Source organism: Mus caroli, unplaced genomic scaffold (assembly GCF_978045245.1).
Source record: "Mus caroli unplaced genomic scaffold, Mus_caroli_1 scaffold_4, whole genome shotgun sequence".
Classification (NCBI taxonomy): domain Eukaryota; kingdom Metazoa; phylum Chordata; class Mammalia; order Rodentia; family Muridae; genus Mus; species Mus caroli.
Window position 1 is genome coordinate 118313101 of NW_028227259.1, and position 19623 is coordinate 118332723.

Consider the following 19623-nt stretch of genomic DNA (forward strand, 5'->3'; position numbering starts at 1 on the left):
CCAGGGAAGAGCTGGTTACTCTCTTCATTAGCGTCTCCAGGTTTGATCGTGGCAACTTGGCCCCAAGCCCCAGTCACCAGCCACCTTTGCGTGTGCCCGTCTACTTAGGCTCAGCCCCCTCTCCTCTCACCACCTGCCTGTCTGTCTGGCTTAGTCTCCCTACTGCTGTGCCTGATGCTGGATGCTTTGTGAGAAAAAAAAAAAAGTTTATTTAAACTCAAAGTTCTGGAGGTCGAAGAGCATGGTCCTAGATTCTGTTTGACTCTGGTAAGACCTTCCAGTGGTCATGAGATGGTAGATGGCCTCCTCGTGGGCACACATGAAGACGGTGAGACAGGAGGCCAAGCGGGATTTGGGAGCCAGGCTTACTTTTTTCTTTTCTTTTTTTTGGGGGGGAGTGGGGGTGGGCAACTCTTTCCCACAAAGACCTCTGTCACCCGGAGACCAGCACTAGTCTTTTTTGGAGTAGGCTGTGTCTCCTCACCAATGTCATTCTAGCTGGGGACAAGCTCCCAGCACATGACCCTGTGGGGCACAGCATAGCCATCGTCCCAGGCCACCTGCTGTTCTAGGTAGCTGTCTGTTCTCCCAGGCAGCCAGCATTTCCTAAGCAGGTTCTGTGAAGTTTGCATAACACCAAGCTTGCGCCATCTCCTGGGCTTCCCAGCCAGAGTAGGCACAAGGGCATGAGATCAGCAAAGGTCCATTCCAGCTCAGTCTCTGTATTGCTTCCCTGCCCTGCCCTTTCCCCAGTAACCATTTAAATAGGTTTTCCATGTCTGTTATTTGTTTTTATTTTATTATATATTTTTTGAGACAGGGTTTCTCTGTGTAGCCCTGGCTGTCCTGGAACTCACTTTGTAGACCAGGCTGGCCTTGAACTCAGAAATCCGCCTGCCTCTGCCTCCCGAGTGCTGGGATTAAAGGCGTGCGCCACCACTGCCCGGCTATGTCTGTTATTTCTAACGTGTCACTATTTCATACGTACACATGTGGAACCTGCCAGACAGTGGCCTTCCCTGGGTCAGGGTCTCTCTCTGGCTCCTTTCCTGTAAAACTGTGGAGTGGCATCAGCTTGTTCCTCTTGGTTCCCAAGTGCACTTGCCGAAACCAGACCTCTAAAATGCAAAAGTCCAGGTTGGTTCATGCCATTGATTGGTGCTCAGTTTGTGCATAGGTTCATTCATTCATTCATCCATCCACTCATTTATTCATTCAGTTCCATTGTTAAACATTTACTACATGTTTGGTACCATGCTAAGCACAAGGATACATGAGTAAATGGCCCTATGGGTCACCTCATTGTAAGGGAAGATGGAAACCTCTTCCATCCTGCATCTCCCCCAAGAACCCCCAAAGTTACCATAATGGCATCTGTGCCTGTCGTCCACAGTTAAGGCGGACTGAGCCATGAGAGAAAACGGGACAAGAAGAGACCATTGCTATGTAGTGTGTCTGTGTGTGCCATGGGACTGGTCTCTCAGCAGAAGTCAGGGATGGAAGGTCCCTGATCCCTGTCAGACCCTTCTGCCCGAGGAACCAGTTGGACCTCTGAGGATGCCAGGGTTGCTTCTGCAACCTTCTGGCACTGTAATCTCCTGGCAACGCTGTCGGTGAGCTCTTTTTCCTGAGGGCTTGTGTGAGAGTGCACTTTCAGGATGGTGGCCGTCCTTACTGATGCTTTTACAGGTTAGTGAGGGCAAGAGAGGTAATGTCCGAAATGAATGGAGCATGCGATGGAACATACTGCTCACCTCAGCCAGGAAGGAAATGAGAGCAAACAGTTGCTGGCTTTTGAGGGCAGGGAGTACCCATCCAAAAATGATTCCATGTGCCCACGTGTGCTTTCTCTGTCTTTACGTCTCTATCTTGATCTCTCTCTGTCATGATCAGGCTGCCGGATGTGTCATTATGCTTTCATTTTTAAATTATTTCGTATTTCTTTCTTTCTTTTCTTTTTTAAAGATTTATTTATTTTTATTATATGTAAGCACACTGCAGCTGTCTTCAGACACTCCAGAAGAGGGCACCAGATCTCATTACGGATGGTTGTGAGCCACCATGTGGTTGCTGGGATTTGAACCTCGGACCTTCAGAAGAGCAGTCGGGTGCTCTTACCCACTGAGCCATCTCACCAGCCCTCTTTCTTTCTTTCTTTTTTTTTTTTTTTTTTTTTTTCCTTTTTGGTTTTTCGAAACAGGGTTTCTTCTCTGTATAGCCCTGGCTGTCCTGGAACTCACTCTGTAGACCAGGCTGGCCTTGAACTAAGAAATCCGCCTGCCTCTGCCTCCCAAATGCTGGGATTAAAGGCGTGTGTCACCACTGTCTGGCTCTTATTATTTTTCAAAACAAGAAGATGGGTATTTTGCCTGCATACCAGTCTGCACACCACATGAGTGCCTGATGCCCACGCAGAGCAGACAAGGGTGTTGGGTCCCCTGGAGCTGCGGTTACAGATGAGCAGCTGTGCTGGTGCTGAGAATTGAACCTGGGTCCTCTAGAAGAACCACCACGGTTCTTAACCTCCAAGCGATTGCTCCAGCACCCAGGGATTGTATCTGAAGTGTGTGTGTGTGTGTGTGTGTGCACAGATCACCACATGTACAGACACATGCCAAGAAAAAAAAAATCAAACCAAAACCAGTCCCTGGCTCACAGTTTCCCCACTGCAAACATCATAGGCACCTGGGCATTTGTTTCCACAAAAGGTTTATATTTTTAGAATGACATTTGTTTATTTGCGAGTGTGTGCGTGTGCACCCGTGTGTGTGCACAGAGGTCAGAGGGTGTCAGTATGTGGTGATTTCTGTCCTCGCCCTCCACTGTACGGGTTTTGGGAACTGAACTTACCATATCAAGCTTGGCAGTGAATAGCTATTCCCTGAGCTGTCTCAACAGCCCGAATTTTAAAACAAATTTGATAAGTCAAATATGTCAATTTCTAAAGTGTTGTCCACACCTTCTGAGCCACATCTAAGAATCCATCCTGCAACCATCTTTGGAAAGGTTTGAAAGTTTTCTAGATTTTCTTAGACTATAGGGCCTTTGGCCTGTTTTGAGTTGATTATGATGTCACATGGAGCAGGGGTCCAGCCTCATCTACTTGATTATGAAGTCACAGAGAGCAGGGGTCCAGCCTCATCTATCTGCTTGTGACAAAGACATTGTTCCAGTTCGGCAAGTGGGGGTGATTCTGTGTGGCCTTGTCCCAGGCATGGCTTCTGTCTGAGTCTCACGTCTGTGCCCTCTGTCCCTGCTTCAGTACCAACACTCACTGTAGCTCCACAGTTATAGCTTTTCTTTGGGGATCACACCTGGGGCCTGTGCATGCCACAAGAACCCAGCTCCTGGGCTGGTGGGCCTGTAGAACACTGGGAATTGTTTTTGATTTGGAGAAAAAAAAATTGAGACATTGTTTTTTTTTTTTTGGTTTTTTGAGACAGGGTTTCTCTGTGTAGCCCTGATTGTCCTGGAACTCACTTTGTAGACCAGGCTGGCCTGGAACTCAGAAATCCGCCTGCCTCTTCCTCCTGAGTTAAAAGCGTGCGCCACCACGCCCAGCTCTTTCTTTCTTTTTAAGATTTATTTATTTTATGTAGCTGTACAAATGGTTGTGAGCCACCATGTGGTTGCTGGGAATTGAACTCGGGACCTTTGGAAGAGCAGGCAGTGCTCTTAACTGTTGAGCCATCTCTCCAGCCCGAGACAGGGTATCATATAGCCCAAGTTGGCATCAAGAATCTCCATCTATGTGGCCAACAGTTACCTGGAGCCTTCTGACTCTTTCTCTTCAGTCTTCTACATGCTGTGGTTCTAGACCCGTGTCAACATTCAGAGTCTTCTGCAGTCCTGGGGACTGAACCCAGGGTCTTGTGTATGCTGGGCAGACACAGTGCCCACTGAGCCCATCCTCAGCTCGTCCTTTTTTTTTTTTTTTTTTTTTTTTTTTTTTTTTTGGTTTTTCGAGACAGGGTTTCTCTGTATAGCCCTGGCTGTCCTGGAACTCACTTTGTAGACCAGGCTGGCCTTGAACTCAGAAATCCGCCTGCCTCTGCCTCCCGAGTGCTGGGATTAAAGGCGTGCGCCACCACGCCCGGCCTTCCTTTTTTTTTTTTTTTTTTTTTTTTTAAAAAGATTTATTTATTATATGTAAGTACACTGTAGCTGTCTTCAGACACTCCAGAAGAGGGCGCCAGATCTCATTACGGATGGTTGTGAGCCACCATGTGGTTGCTGGGATTTGAACTCTGGACCTTCGGAAGAGCAGTCGGGTGCTCTTACCCACTGAGCCATCTCACCAGCCCCCCCCCTTCCTTCTTTTAAACATTGTTTTGCCTGTTAGAACACCTTGTAATCTCAGGTAGATCTTTGTACCATATTAGGTGGTGCGGCTAGCTCAGCAATAGCAAGTTTTCAACTCCTTGGATACATTTGTGTGTGTGTGTGTGTGTGTGTGTGTGTGTGTGTGTATAATTGTAAACTGAGTTTCAGCTTGCTAGTTGCTCGTGTAGAAACTTGATTGATTCTAGCGATTTTTCAATCCCACAAGTGAAACTATAGTAGTTCTCAACTTTTCTCTGTCTCTGCCTCTCTCTGTCTCCTCTGGATCTTTGGGGCTGCCTATGTGAGGCCAACTCTTCTACAGGTGGCCTGTCTTTCCTTTCCCCTCTTCATGTAGGTGTTTGCTCTAGGTAGAACTCCTGTACGGGTGGCTCTTCCAGTCTTGTCATTGGTTTTGAGGTTCCTGTCTGTTTCTGGTTCCCTAAATGTCTTTTTTTTCTTTTTTTTTAAAGTCATGAAAAGGTATGGGATTTAATCGTGTGTGTGTGTGTGTGAAATGACTGTGTGATTTATCCTTTGTGCCAGTAATGTGACCTGTCACTTGACATCAAGTCACCCTTGATTTGCTTTTCTTTAAAAAAGAAACTTGATGACCTTAAAAGAAAATAAAGCCCAAGTCTTGGCCGTCCCCAGAACTAGACCCGTGCCAGCAGTTCAGGGATCTAACTGCCAAGCCATCATGAGGTTTGCACGTGGCTCCAACATTGCCAGGAAATCTTGAGAACTCTTCCCATTTCCCTAAAGAACATTTTGTTGAAATCACAAGGGAAGATGCTGTTTAGACACCTCGGGGATCTGCCTGAGCTGTGCGTTATAAACTTTGTAGAGTTTATGCCCATGACGGCATTGGTTCATTTATTTCTTCTTTACAAATGCTTGGGATAGCGTAAGGCCTCACGCAAGTCAGGCGAGGACCCTGCCGCTCAGCTGGCAGGAAGATTTGGTTTCCAGATGTTGAGACGACATGTTCAGGTTATGATTTTTAAAAAGATTTAATCATTTGAGGTGTGTGTGTGCTCACATGTGTATAAGGTGTGTATACGGAGGTCAGAGGACAAGTTTCCTGGGTGTGTTGTGCCAGGAAGTGTTCATGAACCACCAAAGACCACCAAGGAACCGATTCCAATGCAATCGCATTAGGGTCTCACTGTTCAAGCTCCAGCTTGGGCTCCCTGGCAACCCTGACACAGGAGAATGGGAGCCTCAAGCCCAGTTTCAGGCAAGCGATTATAGAGGCAAGACCCGGCACACATCTGATTGGAGAGCCATTATGGTCTTTAACATAACTGGCTGGTGCTGGAAGCCACACCCTAAACTTCACTTCTGTTTTCCTCCTGATTGGTAGTTGTTAGGAAGAGAAGTGTCCGGGCAGGCTTGTAACCTGGCGGTGCAGATTGGTTGGGGAATAGCCTAGAAACTGGTGCTAGGTACCAGCCTGTTAGTTAACTCGAATTCAACCTTAGGTCAGGTTCTTGAAGATGGAGTCTGAACCCCAAAGATCTGGTGTGTCAGGTGTTGGCTCTTTCCCCTGTGGTTTTTTTGAGGCAGTGTCGTTCTTATTTCTTCCGCTGGGTAGCTGCACCCAAACATTTCTGAATGAAGCTCCTGTCTCTCCTCCCACCTCACTGTCTGAAGGAATGCTGGCCTTAAAGACATGAGCCACCACACGCAGCCTTTCACTTGGATTCTAGGGATTGAACACAGATCAGCAGCTTACTAGCATATTTACTCACTGAGTCATCTCCCTGGCTGTCTTCAGACGCATCAGAAGAGGGCATCAGATCTCATTATGGGTGGTTGTGAGCCATCATGTGGTTGCTGGGAATTGAGCTCAGGACCTTTGGAAGAGCACTCGGTGCTCTTACGCACTAAGCCACCTTGCCACCCCCCACCCCCATTTTTTTTTTTTTTTTAATTTAGGATAGACAGGAATTACCTGCTCATCAGAGGGCAGAGCTGTGAGAGGAAGTGCAGAAGGAACATTGGTGTCCCCTCTTCTCCCCTCCCCCATCCCCCAGGCTTGCTCAGCCCTCAGTGATGGATGGTACTCCAGAGCCCGAGGTTTTGTTGAGTGTCCCTTTTAGTTATGACCGACTAGGTCAGGTGTACTTTACCTGGATCCAGGATGCTCCCTGCAGGTCGCGTGGACAGCAGAGACAGAAGGAGGAGACAGAAGCCAGCCACAGCATCGATACTTATAATCTCCCTGGGTAGTTGATTCCAGGAACATTTACAGATACCAAAATCCCTGCCTAGAACGTGTGTTTGCCTCATGCCTACGTAGAGCCTGTGCACACTTGAATCTCAGGGTGATTTATAGTTCCTGGTATGATGCAAACGCTAGGCAGAGAGCCATTAGGCTGCATTGTTTACAGGAAAATGATAGAAAAGTCCATGTGCAGTGCAGATCCAATTCTTCCAAATGTTTTCAGCACTACAGAGAAACTGTCAATGTAGCTAAAGTCATTTATATAGCATGCAAATAATTTACACAGCATACAACTCATTAGCATAGCATGTAAGTCATTTACATAATATGCAAGTCATTTATATAGCATATAAGTCATCTACACAGCATGTAATTTACATAGCATGTAAGTCATTTACATAGAATATAATCCACTCATGCAGTGAACAAATTAGCAGGGGCTGGAGAGACAGCTCAATGGTTAAGAGCACTGGTTGCTCTTGCAGAGGACCCAGGTTCAGTTCCCAGTATCTGCGTGGTGGCTCACAACCATCCGTAACCCTAGGACATCTGATGCTCTCTTTTGACCTCCAAGGGCACTAGGGACACAGGTGTGCATCCATACATGCAGGCAAAATACTCATATATACATAAAATAAATAAATCCGTACAAAAATAGAACAGGTCGATGCTGCTAGTGTGTTCAGATGTGCCGCATGTTGTCACAGTCTGCCAGCATCAGGACATTTTCATCAACCCAAAACAGAGATAACTCACATTTTAGCTGTGACCCCCACCCCTACCCTCACTGTCCCTCAGTAAAGACTAATCGTTCTGTCTGGTATGGACTGGCTAGTGTGGAAAGCTTGAAGAAATGATGCTAACCCGTGGTTACGATTCATGATTGCCATACGGTTTTCTGGTTCATCCACGCTGTAATGTGGCTCGCACTGCACTCCTTTTAATGACTGAATACTGAGTAACGTTCTGTTGTGTGGATGAGCCACATTTTGTTATCAGTTAAAAGATGATACTTGAGGCTGGGGGCAGTGGTGGCGCACGCCTTTAATCCCAGCACTTGGGAGGCAGAGGCAGGAGGATTTCTGAGTTGGAGGCCAGCCTGGTCTACAAAGTGAGTTCCAGGACAGCCAGGGCTATACAGAGAAACTCTGTCTTGAAAAAGGTAGGTTTTTTTGTTTGTTTTTTTTGAAACAAGGTCTCAGTATGTATCCCTGGCTGGCCTGGAACTCTCAGGGATCCATCTGCTTCTGCCTCCTGAGTGTTGCTGGACCTTAAAGAATACTTGAATTATCTCCATGTTGTTGATGTACCATATGATGCTTCTAGAACCAAGTCCTTAATGGTACCTTCTTTAGTTCTTTCTTGTGTGGCTTATGCTAAGCATGCGTTGGTATGTGATCTTAAGACATCTGGGACTATGTCCTTTATAAGGAACAGATATGTTGGGGGCTGGAGAGATGGCTCAGAGGTTAAGAGTACAAGCTGTTCTTCCAGAGGACCCAGGTTCAATTCCCAGCGCCCACATGGCAGCTCACAACTGTCTGTAACTCCAGTCCCAGGGGATCAGACAAACACAAACATACATGCAAGCAAAACATTGGATTAACATAAAATAAAAACAAATACATTACAAAAAAGGAACAGATATGTCTATTTTTTTTCTCACCTGAAACTGGAATTAGAGCTGTGAGGTGCCATGTGGGCCAGGTCTTCTGCAAGAACAGCCAGTGCTCTTAGCTGCTGAGCCATTTCTCCAGCCCCAAGAGCATAGAGCCTTCATTCCTGGTTTGAGTCTGGGAAGGCCAAAGTTGAAAAGCTTGTGTTTAATGAGACTCTTCGGTGCCTCATCCTGTGGCAGAGACAGACGGGCAAGAGAGCACGAGACCCGCCTTGTGACAGCAGACCTTTTCCCACCGCCATGGTTTTCCTGCTTGCTCCCTGTAGCACTGTCTCATTGACGATCACACATGAACTCCGGGAGCACACATTCAAACCACAGTGTATACACACATCTAGGTTAGCAACGTGCCCTGGGCCACAGGCACGGGACGCGCTGAGATCGGAGGAGAACCCCATCTCTGCTCATTGTACTTCCTCCAGTACGAGGGACCCCAATAGCCTTGCCCCACGCGCTGTGTTAGGAGAGAAGTCTGTTGATCGTAGCTATAAACTCTCTCTTCCCTTGACAGGTTGCCTGAATGGTCTTGCTTCTCTTTCTGACTTGCCTGGTGTTTTCCTGCCTGACCTTTTCCTGGCTAAAAATCTGGGGGAAGATGACAGACTCGAAGCCGCTCACCAACAGTAAGGTGGAAGCCAGTCTCCTTTCAAGCGAGGAGTCCCTTTCAGCCTCGGAGCTGTCAGAGGAACAGCTGCAGGAACATGGCGACCGCAGCTGTCTGTCCTACAGAGGTCCCAGAGATGCCAGTCAGCAGAGGAACTCCCTGCCAAGCTCATACCAGAAGCCTCCGAGGAACCCACTGTCTTCCAATGACACCTGGCCCTCCCCAGAACTCCAAACCAACTGGACAGCCGCCCCGGGCTCAGAGGTTCCAGATGCTAATGGGTTGTCCTTCCCAGCCAAGCCTCCAAGCCAGAGGACAGTATCCCCCTCCAGAGAGGACAAGAAGCAGGCACACATCAAGAGACAGCTGATGACCAGCTTTATCCTGGGCTCCCTGGATGACAACTCCTCTGATGAGGACCCTAGTGCCGGCTCCTTCCAGAACTCCTCCCGGAAGAGCAGCAGGGCTAGCCTGGGCACTCTGTCCCAGGAGGCTGCATTGAACACAAGTGATCCTGAATCTCACGTGCCTACTATGAGGTAACGGACCTTCTCTTCATACCGGGAATATGATTTAGCAGTAAGATTTGTATCTCTGATTTTGCAGCGGGATTGGCTTCCTTCCTTGGCTCCTCCCTCTGATCTTCTAACGCATGTGTGTTAGAAGCCATGTTGAAGGGGTAGCCATGTTGAAGAGCAGAAGGCAAAGCCTGTCTTCTTTGCTTCCTGTTCCTTCCTTTCAGAATTGCTGATTGTGCACCTGCTGTGTACACCTGCTGTGTGCACCTGCTCTTTGTACCTACTGTGTGCACCTGCTGAGTGCACCTGTTGTTTATACTTACTGTTTACACCGGCTGTATGCACCTGCTGTGTACACCTGCCGAGTGCACAGGGTTCCGTGCCAGGAAAGTGGCTTTCTAGAGCTCTCAGCCAAGCTGGGCACGATGATCTTGTGGGTGACAAGTTACCAGTTAAAAACCCCCAGGTGATCACTAGAGGGAGATCTTCCTGCCTCCTAATGAGACCGCAGTTCCTTCTTTCCCTCATCCAACAGTAAACAAATCCCCACTGGTGCCTAGACAGCAGAAGCTCAACTTCTGTCACCTACTATCAGCTGTATCGTCAAAGCCAAACCCTGCAGAGTCACTGCAGGTGCGGCTCTGTGTGTGTGTGTGCGCGCATGTGCATGGGAGCATGCCCATGCAACAGTGCAGGTGTGGAGGTCAGAGGACAACTCTACAGTCAGTTCTGAGGGTGGAGCTCAGGACATTGCGCTTTGCTGAGCCATGTCATTGTCCTTGTCTTATGTTGAGGCAGGGTCTCTCACTGAGCCTGCTGCTCCCTGCTGCAGTACACTGGCTGGCCGGCGAACCCCTGGGAATCCTTGCTTCCTCTGCCTCCCCAGAGTGGAGTCACCACAGATGTCTATTGTCACATCTGGCTTTAAGGAATCCAAACTTGGGGTCTTTTATGCCTTTGTGGCATGCGATTTCCCACGGAATCACTTTCTAGCTTCCTTCCTTCCTTCCTTCCTTCCTCCCTCTTTCTTCCTCTCTCTCTCTCTCTCTCTCTCTCTCTCTCTCTCTTCCTTCCTGTGTAACAGAAGGTGCCCTTGATTCTCTGATCTTCTTACCTCTGCCTCCTGAATGCTGGGATTTCAAACATGGGCCATCACACCTGGCCAATTAAAAATTCTATAAAGTTATATAAAGTGTAAACAACCCCAAGTAGCTAGTGGTTATCATATCAGTGTGAGTCTAAAACCTAGTGGTTGGGCTGGAGAGATGGCTCAGTGGTTAAGAGCACCGACTGCTCTTCTGAAAGTCCTGAGTTCAAATCCCAGCAACCACATGGTGGCTCACAACCATCCATAATGAGATCTGACGCCCTCTTCTGGTGTATCTGAAGACAGCTACAGTGTACTTAGATATTATAATAATAAATAAATCTTAAAAAAAAAAAAAAAAAAACCTAGAGGTCAAGGAGGCTCTAACTGTGTGAATTGATTTACCAAGAAGGCAGGCTTGACAAAGTTGTAACATTGTTATTGTTTCCTGAATCTTAGAGTCTCAAAGGTTTTGAGGATTCAGATTCAACAAATTAATATTTCCAAGGTATTTAGCATTTACTAAATAGCCTGTTAAAAATGGAGGGAGCTGGGGGGAGCTGGGTGTGGTCATGAGTGCCTGTGATCCCAGCATTTGGGAGCCTGATGCTGAAGGAATAGGAGTTCAAAGCTTTCCTAGGCTATATAGTGAGTTCCACGAGTCTCTGGATAGTTTACACAGCCAAATCCTGTTGTAGCAGGGGAGGAGGGAGGGAGACAGGCACAGAGGGACAGGTGGGGGCAAGAAAGAGAGGAGGGAAGAGAACAAAAGAAAGAGACAGGTGTGGTTTCGAATACCTGTTCTTCCCCCCCCCCCCCCCCCACACCTAAGGTTACACAGTTAGGTGTGTTTAAAACTCCAGCTGTAGAGAGGGCTTAGTCACTGAGTGTGTACTGCTCTAACAAGACCCGAGTTTGGCTCCCAGCATCTCATGTCCTCTAGCTGGGCATGCTGGCACCCGTTTAATCCTTTAAGACAGAACTGTGTCAGGAAGGACTGAGCCTGTGGCTCTGTTGCCCTTTGTAGTTTCTGAGGCAGAGGCAGGCAGATTTCTGTGTGTTTTGAGGCCAGCCTGGTTTACAGAGTGGGTTCCAAGACAGCCTGGGCTACACAGTAAGCAAACAAGGGAGGTCCTGTATCAAAACAACAACAACACCAACACCAGAGACCAATCCTGCTCAGTCAGTCAACATTTTCTCCAGTGTGGGAGTATTAAAAAGAAAAAAGACACCGGGTGTGGTGACGCTCGCCTTTAATCCCAGCACTTGGGAGGCAGGGGCAGGCGGATTTCTGAGTTCGAGGCCAGCCTGGTCTACAAAGTGAGTTCCAAGACAGCCAGGACTATACAGAGAAACCCTGTCTCAGAAAAAAAAAAAAAAAAGACAGTTAGACAACATTGTAGCGTGACCCCAGTCAATTCTGAGACTGAAGGCAAATTTTATTTTCCAATCCACTTTTTGTACCATTTTAATTACATGCAAGTATTTTGGGCAAGCAGTACAATAAGGAGCTAACAAGGCAGCATGGAATTGTATGTGCTGTGCTGCCATGACAGTTGTTTAAAGGGCTCATCATAACGACCAAAATACTTGAGCCCACTTCCTCGTCCAAGCCCAAAATTTTGCCTGAAGCCTAGTTCTTTTTTTCCACCCTAAGACTAAAATCCCTGCATTACCTTACTTCTCTATTAGAGCCTAAAGTTAGATTCTTGCCGAAATTTCCTTCCTTATTATGCCCTAATGTCAGATTCCTGCCTGAAGCTCATTTCCTTGTCCTTGGCCAATGTCAGACTCCTGCCAAGTGGTACCCCAAAGGCTCTCCACAGTGCACCCTTAGCACGCAGCCCCAGCTTCAATTTCTTGAAGAGTGTCCTGTCCCTGATATGATTATGTGGCCCTTGGCCTGAGAGATTCCATTTGGGTTTGGTCTGGGGGAGCCTGGAGATCAGGCCACATCAGCCACCTCTAGGTATTTTATATAGCAACAGTGTGGGCCAGGCATTTGGCCGGCCAGACACTCGTGGCAAGCTGGAGCAGGGAGGGTGTGAAGCTTGCCCATAGAAGACAGGTGTGCAAACAAGCCTGAGTCAGCAGAATCCAGGAGACCTCCTTTCTTCTCATTTTTCCTGTTCAGTTGCTGTCTCAGTCTGGTTTTTTTTTTTTTTCCTTTTTTACTATAACAAAATACCTGAGGCTGAGTAAATGGAAAAAATAGAGGAGGTTCACTTGATTCTGAGCATTCCAAGAGCAGAGCAGGCCCTGTGACCCATCCTCACACAGAATCCTAATTCGGCAGAGGCGCCACAAGAGAAGACAAGCCAGAGTGATAACTCAGGCCTCCCTTCCTCTTCTTTTTTTTTTTTTTTTTTTTGGTTTTTTTGAGACAGGGTTTCTCTGTATAGCCCTGGCTGTCCTGGAACTCACTTTGTAGACCAGGCTGGCCTCGAACTCAGAAATCCGCCTGCCTCTGCCTTCCTAGTGCCTTCCTCTTCTTATAAAGCCATTAATGCCATCGTGGGATGGGGGATCAGAGCCTCATGACCTTATCCAACCCTAATTCCCCAAGGCCCCATCTCCAGATATGAATTCTCCAGCACGAGAACTTCAGCCAGGTGTGGGGTGGGTGGGATATACGCACACTGCAGCCGCTGCTAGCTAGTCCCCGAAAATCTCGAGGTACCCAGCTTCTGGAGAAAGAAATCCAGACGAGATGTTTAGCTGAGTGCTTTAGGCTTTTTCCCATTTCAAAGACAGATAGTGGCGGCCCCAGGAGATGGCCTTGGTATCTGTCCAGGACTCTGACTTTAGGACAGAGCTGTGGCAGAGCTGGTTGTGCCTGGGGCTCTGTGGTCCTCTGTAGTTTCTGATCAAGCCCTGCGGCCGCAGCTCTGCTTCACCCTCATGGGCTTCTTCCTGCTGGACCCGCCACAGCAGGTGGAAGCTCCTGCCCTTCCTGCCTGTCCTCCCTTTTCCAACCCAAAGCCCTCCTCTTTCTGGCTCGTTGTTTCTTCCATACTAAAGGTTTCTTTGTTCCCACCAGGCCTGACAGTTCCACATCGAAACTGTATGTTCTCTTCCTCTTCCTCCTCTTCCTCCTCCTCCTTCTCCTTCTCCTCCTGTTCCTCCTCCTCCTGCTCCTTCTCTTTCTCCCTTTGCTTTTTGAGACAGGGCTTCTCTGTGTAGCTCTGGCAGTCCTGGGACTTGCTCTGTAGACCATGATGCTGTCCTTAAACTCAAAAGTCTGCCTGCCTCTGCCTCCCAAGTGCTTGGATTAAAGGCAGGCAGCGACCATTGTGCCCAGCTTGGGACTTGCACTTGTAATGGCAGACATATGCTTTGGCTCGGCTGTCTGTCGATATCTTAGTATTCCTGGAGATAAAGAGGAAGGACTGGCCTTTTCACTTTGTAATGTATCCAGCCATCCAGGGCTCCCTTACGCTGACCCACCTTTAAAGAATCCAGCTGCTAGCTTCTGTACTATCTGCTCTGTGGCTCTCACAACTCTTGGTTCTGCCTTTTATGTCTTTATCTGGTTCCTTCTGTGTCACCTCTCTCCTGTGCTGGGAAGCAAGTCCCTAAGTGTAGGGTCTGTCTTTCTTCACCACCATGCGCTGGCTGAAGGTAGGTAGGCTTTGAATATTGGCCAAATGCATGGATGAAACCAGCAATGTGTACCCTCTTCAGACAAAATCTGCATTTGGGGGGGGCGTGGTAAATACTTAGACAAACATGGAAATCAATGTATGGATTGTTGGTGGATCAATGAATAGACGGATAGACATATGAGTAGGTGGGTGGATGGATGGTAGATGGATGGGTGGGTGGATGGATTGATGGGTGGACAGATGGATGGTTGGATGGATGGTAGATGGATGGATGAATGAACGAGTGGTTAGATAGATGGATGAAAGAGAGATGGACAGATGTAGGTTGATAGGTGGACAGATGGATGGGTGACTAGATGGATGGACAGATAGATGGATGGGCAGATGGAAGGATGGATAAATGGATGGGTAGAGGAATTGATAGATGAATAGGTTAGTGGATATTGATTCTCTTTGGCCCTTCCCTGGACTTGGTTGGTCCTTGAGGGCTGAAATTTTCACACAACTCACACAGAAACAGAGTCAACAAGCACAGCACAGGGTGTGGCAAAACAGCCTCTGACACTGCCCTTGTTCAGGGACACACCATGGTGTTGGCTGCATGCTGTGGGGTCAACAGAGTGGGACAAGACAGGTTCAGGATCACAACACTGCAGTGCTATGAGACGGAGCGTTCTTCACTGGTGTGAGCCCCCTTACCTGCAGGCCCGCTCATGCTGCTGCACAAACATCCATGTGATAACGAAGAGGACAGCTTTGCCTTTCTAGAAACCATGTTCCAAGACCCAAAGCACACTGGGCCCTGGGAGTTCAAAGAGAGGACTCTGCACGTGTGTCCTGTGCAGAAGCAGTCCTTAGCACACATGGGCACAGAAAATGCTGGGATTTCACAGTTGTACCCGTGTGTGTGTGTGTGTGTGTATGACTGTGTGTATGGTGGCATGTGTGTGGTTCTATGTGCAGTGTGGGTGTTTTAGTGTGGGTGCTAGTATGTGTGATTGTATGTAATATGTGGTCATGTGTATGTATGTGCTCATGTGTGTGTATGTGGTATGTGTAGTACATATATATGGTTGTGCTGAGTGTGTGTGTGCCTGTGTGTCACAGTGTGTGTGCGAAGATCAGAGGCCAACATTCTGGAGTCACTTCTCCTACCTTATGAGTCCTAAGGACTGAACTCAGGCTGGCTGAGGCTGACCTCCTGACCTCCTTGCTTCTGTCTCCCAAGAGTTGGGGTCACAGGCTCCTGTTTCCATAAGCAGTTTACACAGCGCTGGAGACTGTGCCTGGGCTTCCTGTGTGTTGGGCAAACACTACCAACTGAACCGGAGCACTACCCCTGAGTTTTCTTTTGGTGACAGCCAACTGAACAATGGTTCTGTAGATCAGAAGGTGTAGACAAGAGATTCAATCCAGGTCACACTGCAGGCTAAGGACAGGCCAAGATTGTCAATCCACAGCTTTCTACCCCACAGCTAGCCACTTGCCATCAGGCCCTTGCTGACCTGCCTGTTTCTTGTCACTGACCAAGATTTTCCCTCTGTAATACCCAAAAGTTAAATTTAGCTGCTTGCTGGGCATGGTGGCACACGTCTTTAATCCCAGCACTTGGGAGGCAGAGGCAGGTGGATCTCTGAGGCCATCCTGGTCTTACAGAGTGAGTTCCAGGACAGCCAGAGCTACACAGAGAAACCCTGTCTTGAAAAAACAAACAAACAATCAAACAAACAAAAAAACAAACAAAAAATTTAGCTGCTCATAGGCCAAGAGAAAGGCTTAAAAATGAGGCAGGGCCACAGCCCCATTTGAGCTACTTCAATCAAAAGCACAGCTGTTTGGGGAAGGTGGCTCATGCCTGGGAGGCTGAGGCAGGAAGGTCAGGAGTTCAAGGCCAGCCTCAGCTAAGTGAGATTCTGTTTGGGCGGTGGGGGAAGCTAAGAGTGGGGTGGAGGGGGGAGGGTATAGGGAACTTTCGGGATAGCATTTGAAATGTAAATAAAGAAAATATTTAATAAAAAAATTTCAAAAAAAAGAGTGGGGTGGAGAGATGGAGGGGTGGGGGGCACAGCCATTGGTGTTTGCACGAGGCAGAACAAGACACCAGGGTGTGTAGTACTCCTTCCTTCCCATCTTTTATTCCTCTTTTTTTTTTTTAGAATTATTTTTTAAAGATTTATTTATTATTATAAGTACACAGTTGCTGTCTTCAGATGCACCAGAAGAGGGCGTCAGATCTCATTACGGGTTGTGAGCCACCATGTGGTTGCTCGGATTTGAACTCAGGACCTCTGGAAGAGCAGTCAGTGCTCTTACCTGCTGAGCCATCTCACCAGCTTCTATCTTTTATTCCTTAATATTAAATACCGATAGAGGAAAATCCACCAGGGTATAGTGGCAACCACCCGTAGTTGAGCCTACTAGGACAGCTGAGGCAAGAGGTTAGCCCAAACCCAAGGCTTTGCCTGGGCAGCTGTGGAAAAACCAAAAAGGAATTTGAGCCCAGTGACTTCTCAGACTTGTTTCTGATGACCTTGGTGGCATGGAGGAGTACAGACGGGACCACTGGGATGTGCTGCATCTGCTTGCCTCTTCACGTTAGGGTAGCGTTGCGGGGCTGAGGCAGAAGATCACGGTTGTAAAGTGTCACTACCAGGTATACCGAGAGTCCGGACTGTCAACATACCATAATGCTGGGATCAAATCTCTCTGTGTGCTGCAATTTGCTTTCTCCTGCCAAAAAGAATTCGGGCAAATCCATATCAAGTTTGCTGCAGCAGCAGCTGCTGCTGCTGCTTGATCTCATGGTCCGGCTGTGTGAACCGCTGTCCCTAGAACCCCCGGTGAAAGTTGCAGGCGCCCTTCACGCTGTTAGCAGGGAAGTAGACTATCCCCAGAACATTGAGGGAGTGTTGGGAGTTTGGAGATAAAAACCTCTCTGGCTGCCAGGAAACTGCAGCGCAGGGCTCTTCTGCAGGATCCTGAGCTGGGCAGGGAGGGCTGTTTTGGGTATCTTCATCCCTCCCCCCTCCCCCGTTTTTTATGGGGTTACTTTAAATTGGGTCGGCGGGAGGATGGATACTTTTGGATGCTGGTGGGTAACTTCCAAAAAGAAAGACATTTCCCTTACCTCCCTCCTTCTCTTCCCTCCCTTCCTCCTTTTTCTCCTTTTTTGAGGAGGAGAAGTTAAAACCATGGGGGAACCTTCTAGAAAATCCTAACCGAGAATTTTGCTCACCCGTTTTATTTTCCTTCAAGTGTCTAACATACGATCTAACACATCTAACCTCGGACTCGTGTATAACCCGGGCAAGGCTCCCAGTTGTGGAGGCAGGGTGCTTAGTGCCCCCTAGAGGGAGACCCCAGACTTGCAGCTCAGCGAACAAGTGCTTGACCACTAAGCCACGCCCCCAGCCCCTCCCCCAATGGCTCATGGGGATGCTCGTTTGGATGATCTTCAGAACCTACTTAAGTACAGTCCTGTCCCAACGATTCACGTCCATCTCTGGTCCACGCCTTCCTCATCTGTGCTGCTAAGGAGCGGTGGGGATGAGACGGGGGCTCCCGGGCTTGTCCGCGTTCTGTTGATGCGTAACAGGGATCCTGGTGGGCAACGAGGTGGCCCCCGACGGTAAAAGCGCTTGCCACCAATCCTGTTAACCAGAGTTCAATCCCCAGGACTCAAGTAGTAAGGCGAGGACCGATTCCCACAAATCGGTTTCTTTTTTTCTTTTTTAAGATTTTTTTATTTAGTATGTGTAAGTACACTGTAACTGTCTTCAGACACACCAGAAGAGGGCACCAGATCTTGTTATGGATGGTTGTGAGCCACCATATGGTTGCTGGGATTTGAACTCAGGACCTTTGGAAGAGCAGTCGGTGCTCTTACCCGCTGAGTCATCTCACCAGCCCAACAAGTCGGTTTATCTCCACACTTGCTGAAGAAGGGCCACTAACCGCCCATAAATAAATAAATAAATTTTAAAAAAGTAAATATAACTTTAAAAGTCAAGTGCTTGTTGGAGGGAGGTCTTAAGAGGCTCCGAAGCGACCTCCCTCTTCTGAAAAGTTTTCAGTATTTTCCTCGGATCCCTCCTACGGGTGTCCAAAATCTGGACGACAGTGCAGAGGGCTGTGGAACCCACAACCGCCACCTCTCGGGAGGGATTCTGGGGAGGGACATGAGATACATCCTTGAGTCCTAAACTCAAGGTCAGGGGCAGAAGTATGGCGCAGGGACAGCCCCGGAGGAGGCGGGGTCTGGGCGGGACAAGTCCCTGGGGGTGTGACCTGGCGTGGCTGGGAGCAGGATGGAAGGTTTGGCCCATGGGGCGTGGCCTAAGCGGGATGTGGAGGGCGTGGCCAGACTATCAGCATGGGTGGAATCTGGGTGCCCGGTGAGAGGTGTGGCCTGGGGAGGGCGTGGCCAGGCGGGCCTTGGTTTGGGTTTCCAAGAGTCTGGAACAGTTCGGGATGGCCGGGGAGGCTCGCTGTCCCGCGACCCACAGCTGTTACAAGCTGCGGCCAGGGCCCCTCCCCGAGGACGCCTCCACCTCTGGTGGCGAGCTGGTGACCCTGCTGTGCCTTGGGAGCCAGGCTTGCTCGCTTCCTGTGATTAGGGGGTGCAAACTGCGCATCCCCCGCCCGGCTGGGATTGGCCCGGTGGGCTGGGCAACATGAGCCCTGCCAAATGCAAGGTCTGTTTCCCTGAGCTCTCAGGAAAGTAAGTAAGCCCGCGATTTTCATAACTGCTTTTGCAAACTTAACGCACCCCTCTCCGTCCAGGTCAACTGTCTGCCCCTTAGCACCTCGCCTTTCCCCTTCTTCCGCCCGAAGAGATGTGAGCTTAGCTTGGCCGCTGCAGGAAGGATCCCACCGCTTAAACTTGCGGCCTAGGTGGGCAACCAGTGACGGTGTTTAGAGAGCTCTGCCCACCACACAGGTGCCTTAAGGTTTTTCCCTGGGACGCACTACTCTTCCCTCCGTCTTTATCCCTTTGGCCTTGAGAAAATAACGTTTGTGGGAGGCAACACTTTTTGAGGCAGAAGCCTTGAGAAAACCCAGACACCCTGAGCAGGCTTTGTATTTGAGGTCGCTTTCTGAGCGTACCCCACTGTTTTCCTTTTCTCTTTCATTTTATTGCACTCTAAACCACTCACCAAAGGGATGCTGTATTCTCTGCTGAGAATTCAGCCCGGATAAGGGAGTGCGGTACACATTTATAATCCTAGCACTGCTGAGGCAGGAGGATTGAGTTAGAGGCCAGCTTGAGTTATATAGGAAAACCCACACATGTAAAGCCCCCCAAAAAAGCCCAAATGAACAAACTCAGGAAATTATAAACACGAAGAAGAGTAAAGATATAATTCCACCTGGATCAACAGCTGATACTTGGCAAATCTTGTTTTCAGTGCAGATGTTTAATTTATAAAGTTGAACCATATTTATTGTAACCTGCTATTAGTCTTTTTTTTTTTTTAAGATTTATTTTATGTATATGAATGCTCTATCTGCATATACACCTGCATGCCAGAAGAGGGCATCAGATCCCATTACAGATGGTTGTGAGCTACCATATGGTTGC

General features: G+C 48.4%; 1 protein-coding gene across 6 annotated transcripts in view; it reads left to right on the forward strand.

Moving 5' to 3' along the window:
- Window positions 1-19623, forward strand: part of Acacb (acetyl-CoA carboxylase beta) — a 106419-nt gene that overhangs the window by 10786 nt on the left and 76010 nt on the right. For 3 of the 6 annotated variants that reach the window (XM_085837040.1, XM_085837042.1, XM_085837041.1), the window contains exon 2: window positions 8740-9371. In XM_085837040.1, coding sequence (XP_085693166.1) covers window positions 8749-9371 — 623 coding nt within the window. In that variant the 5' untranslated portion in view covers window positions 8740-8748. Of the gene's footprint in view, window positions 1-8739; window positions 9372-18511; window positions 18763-19623 lie in introns of those variants that run through there. The other 3 variants (XM_085837043.1, XM_085837045.1, XM_085837044.1) reach the window with 2 other exon arrangements.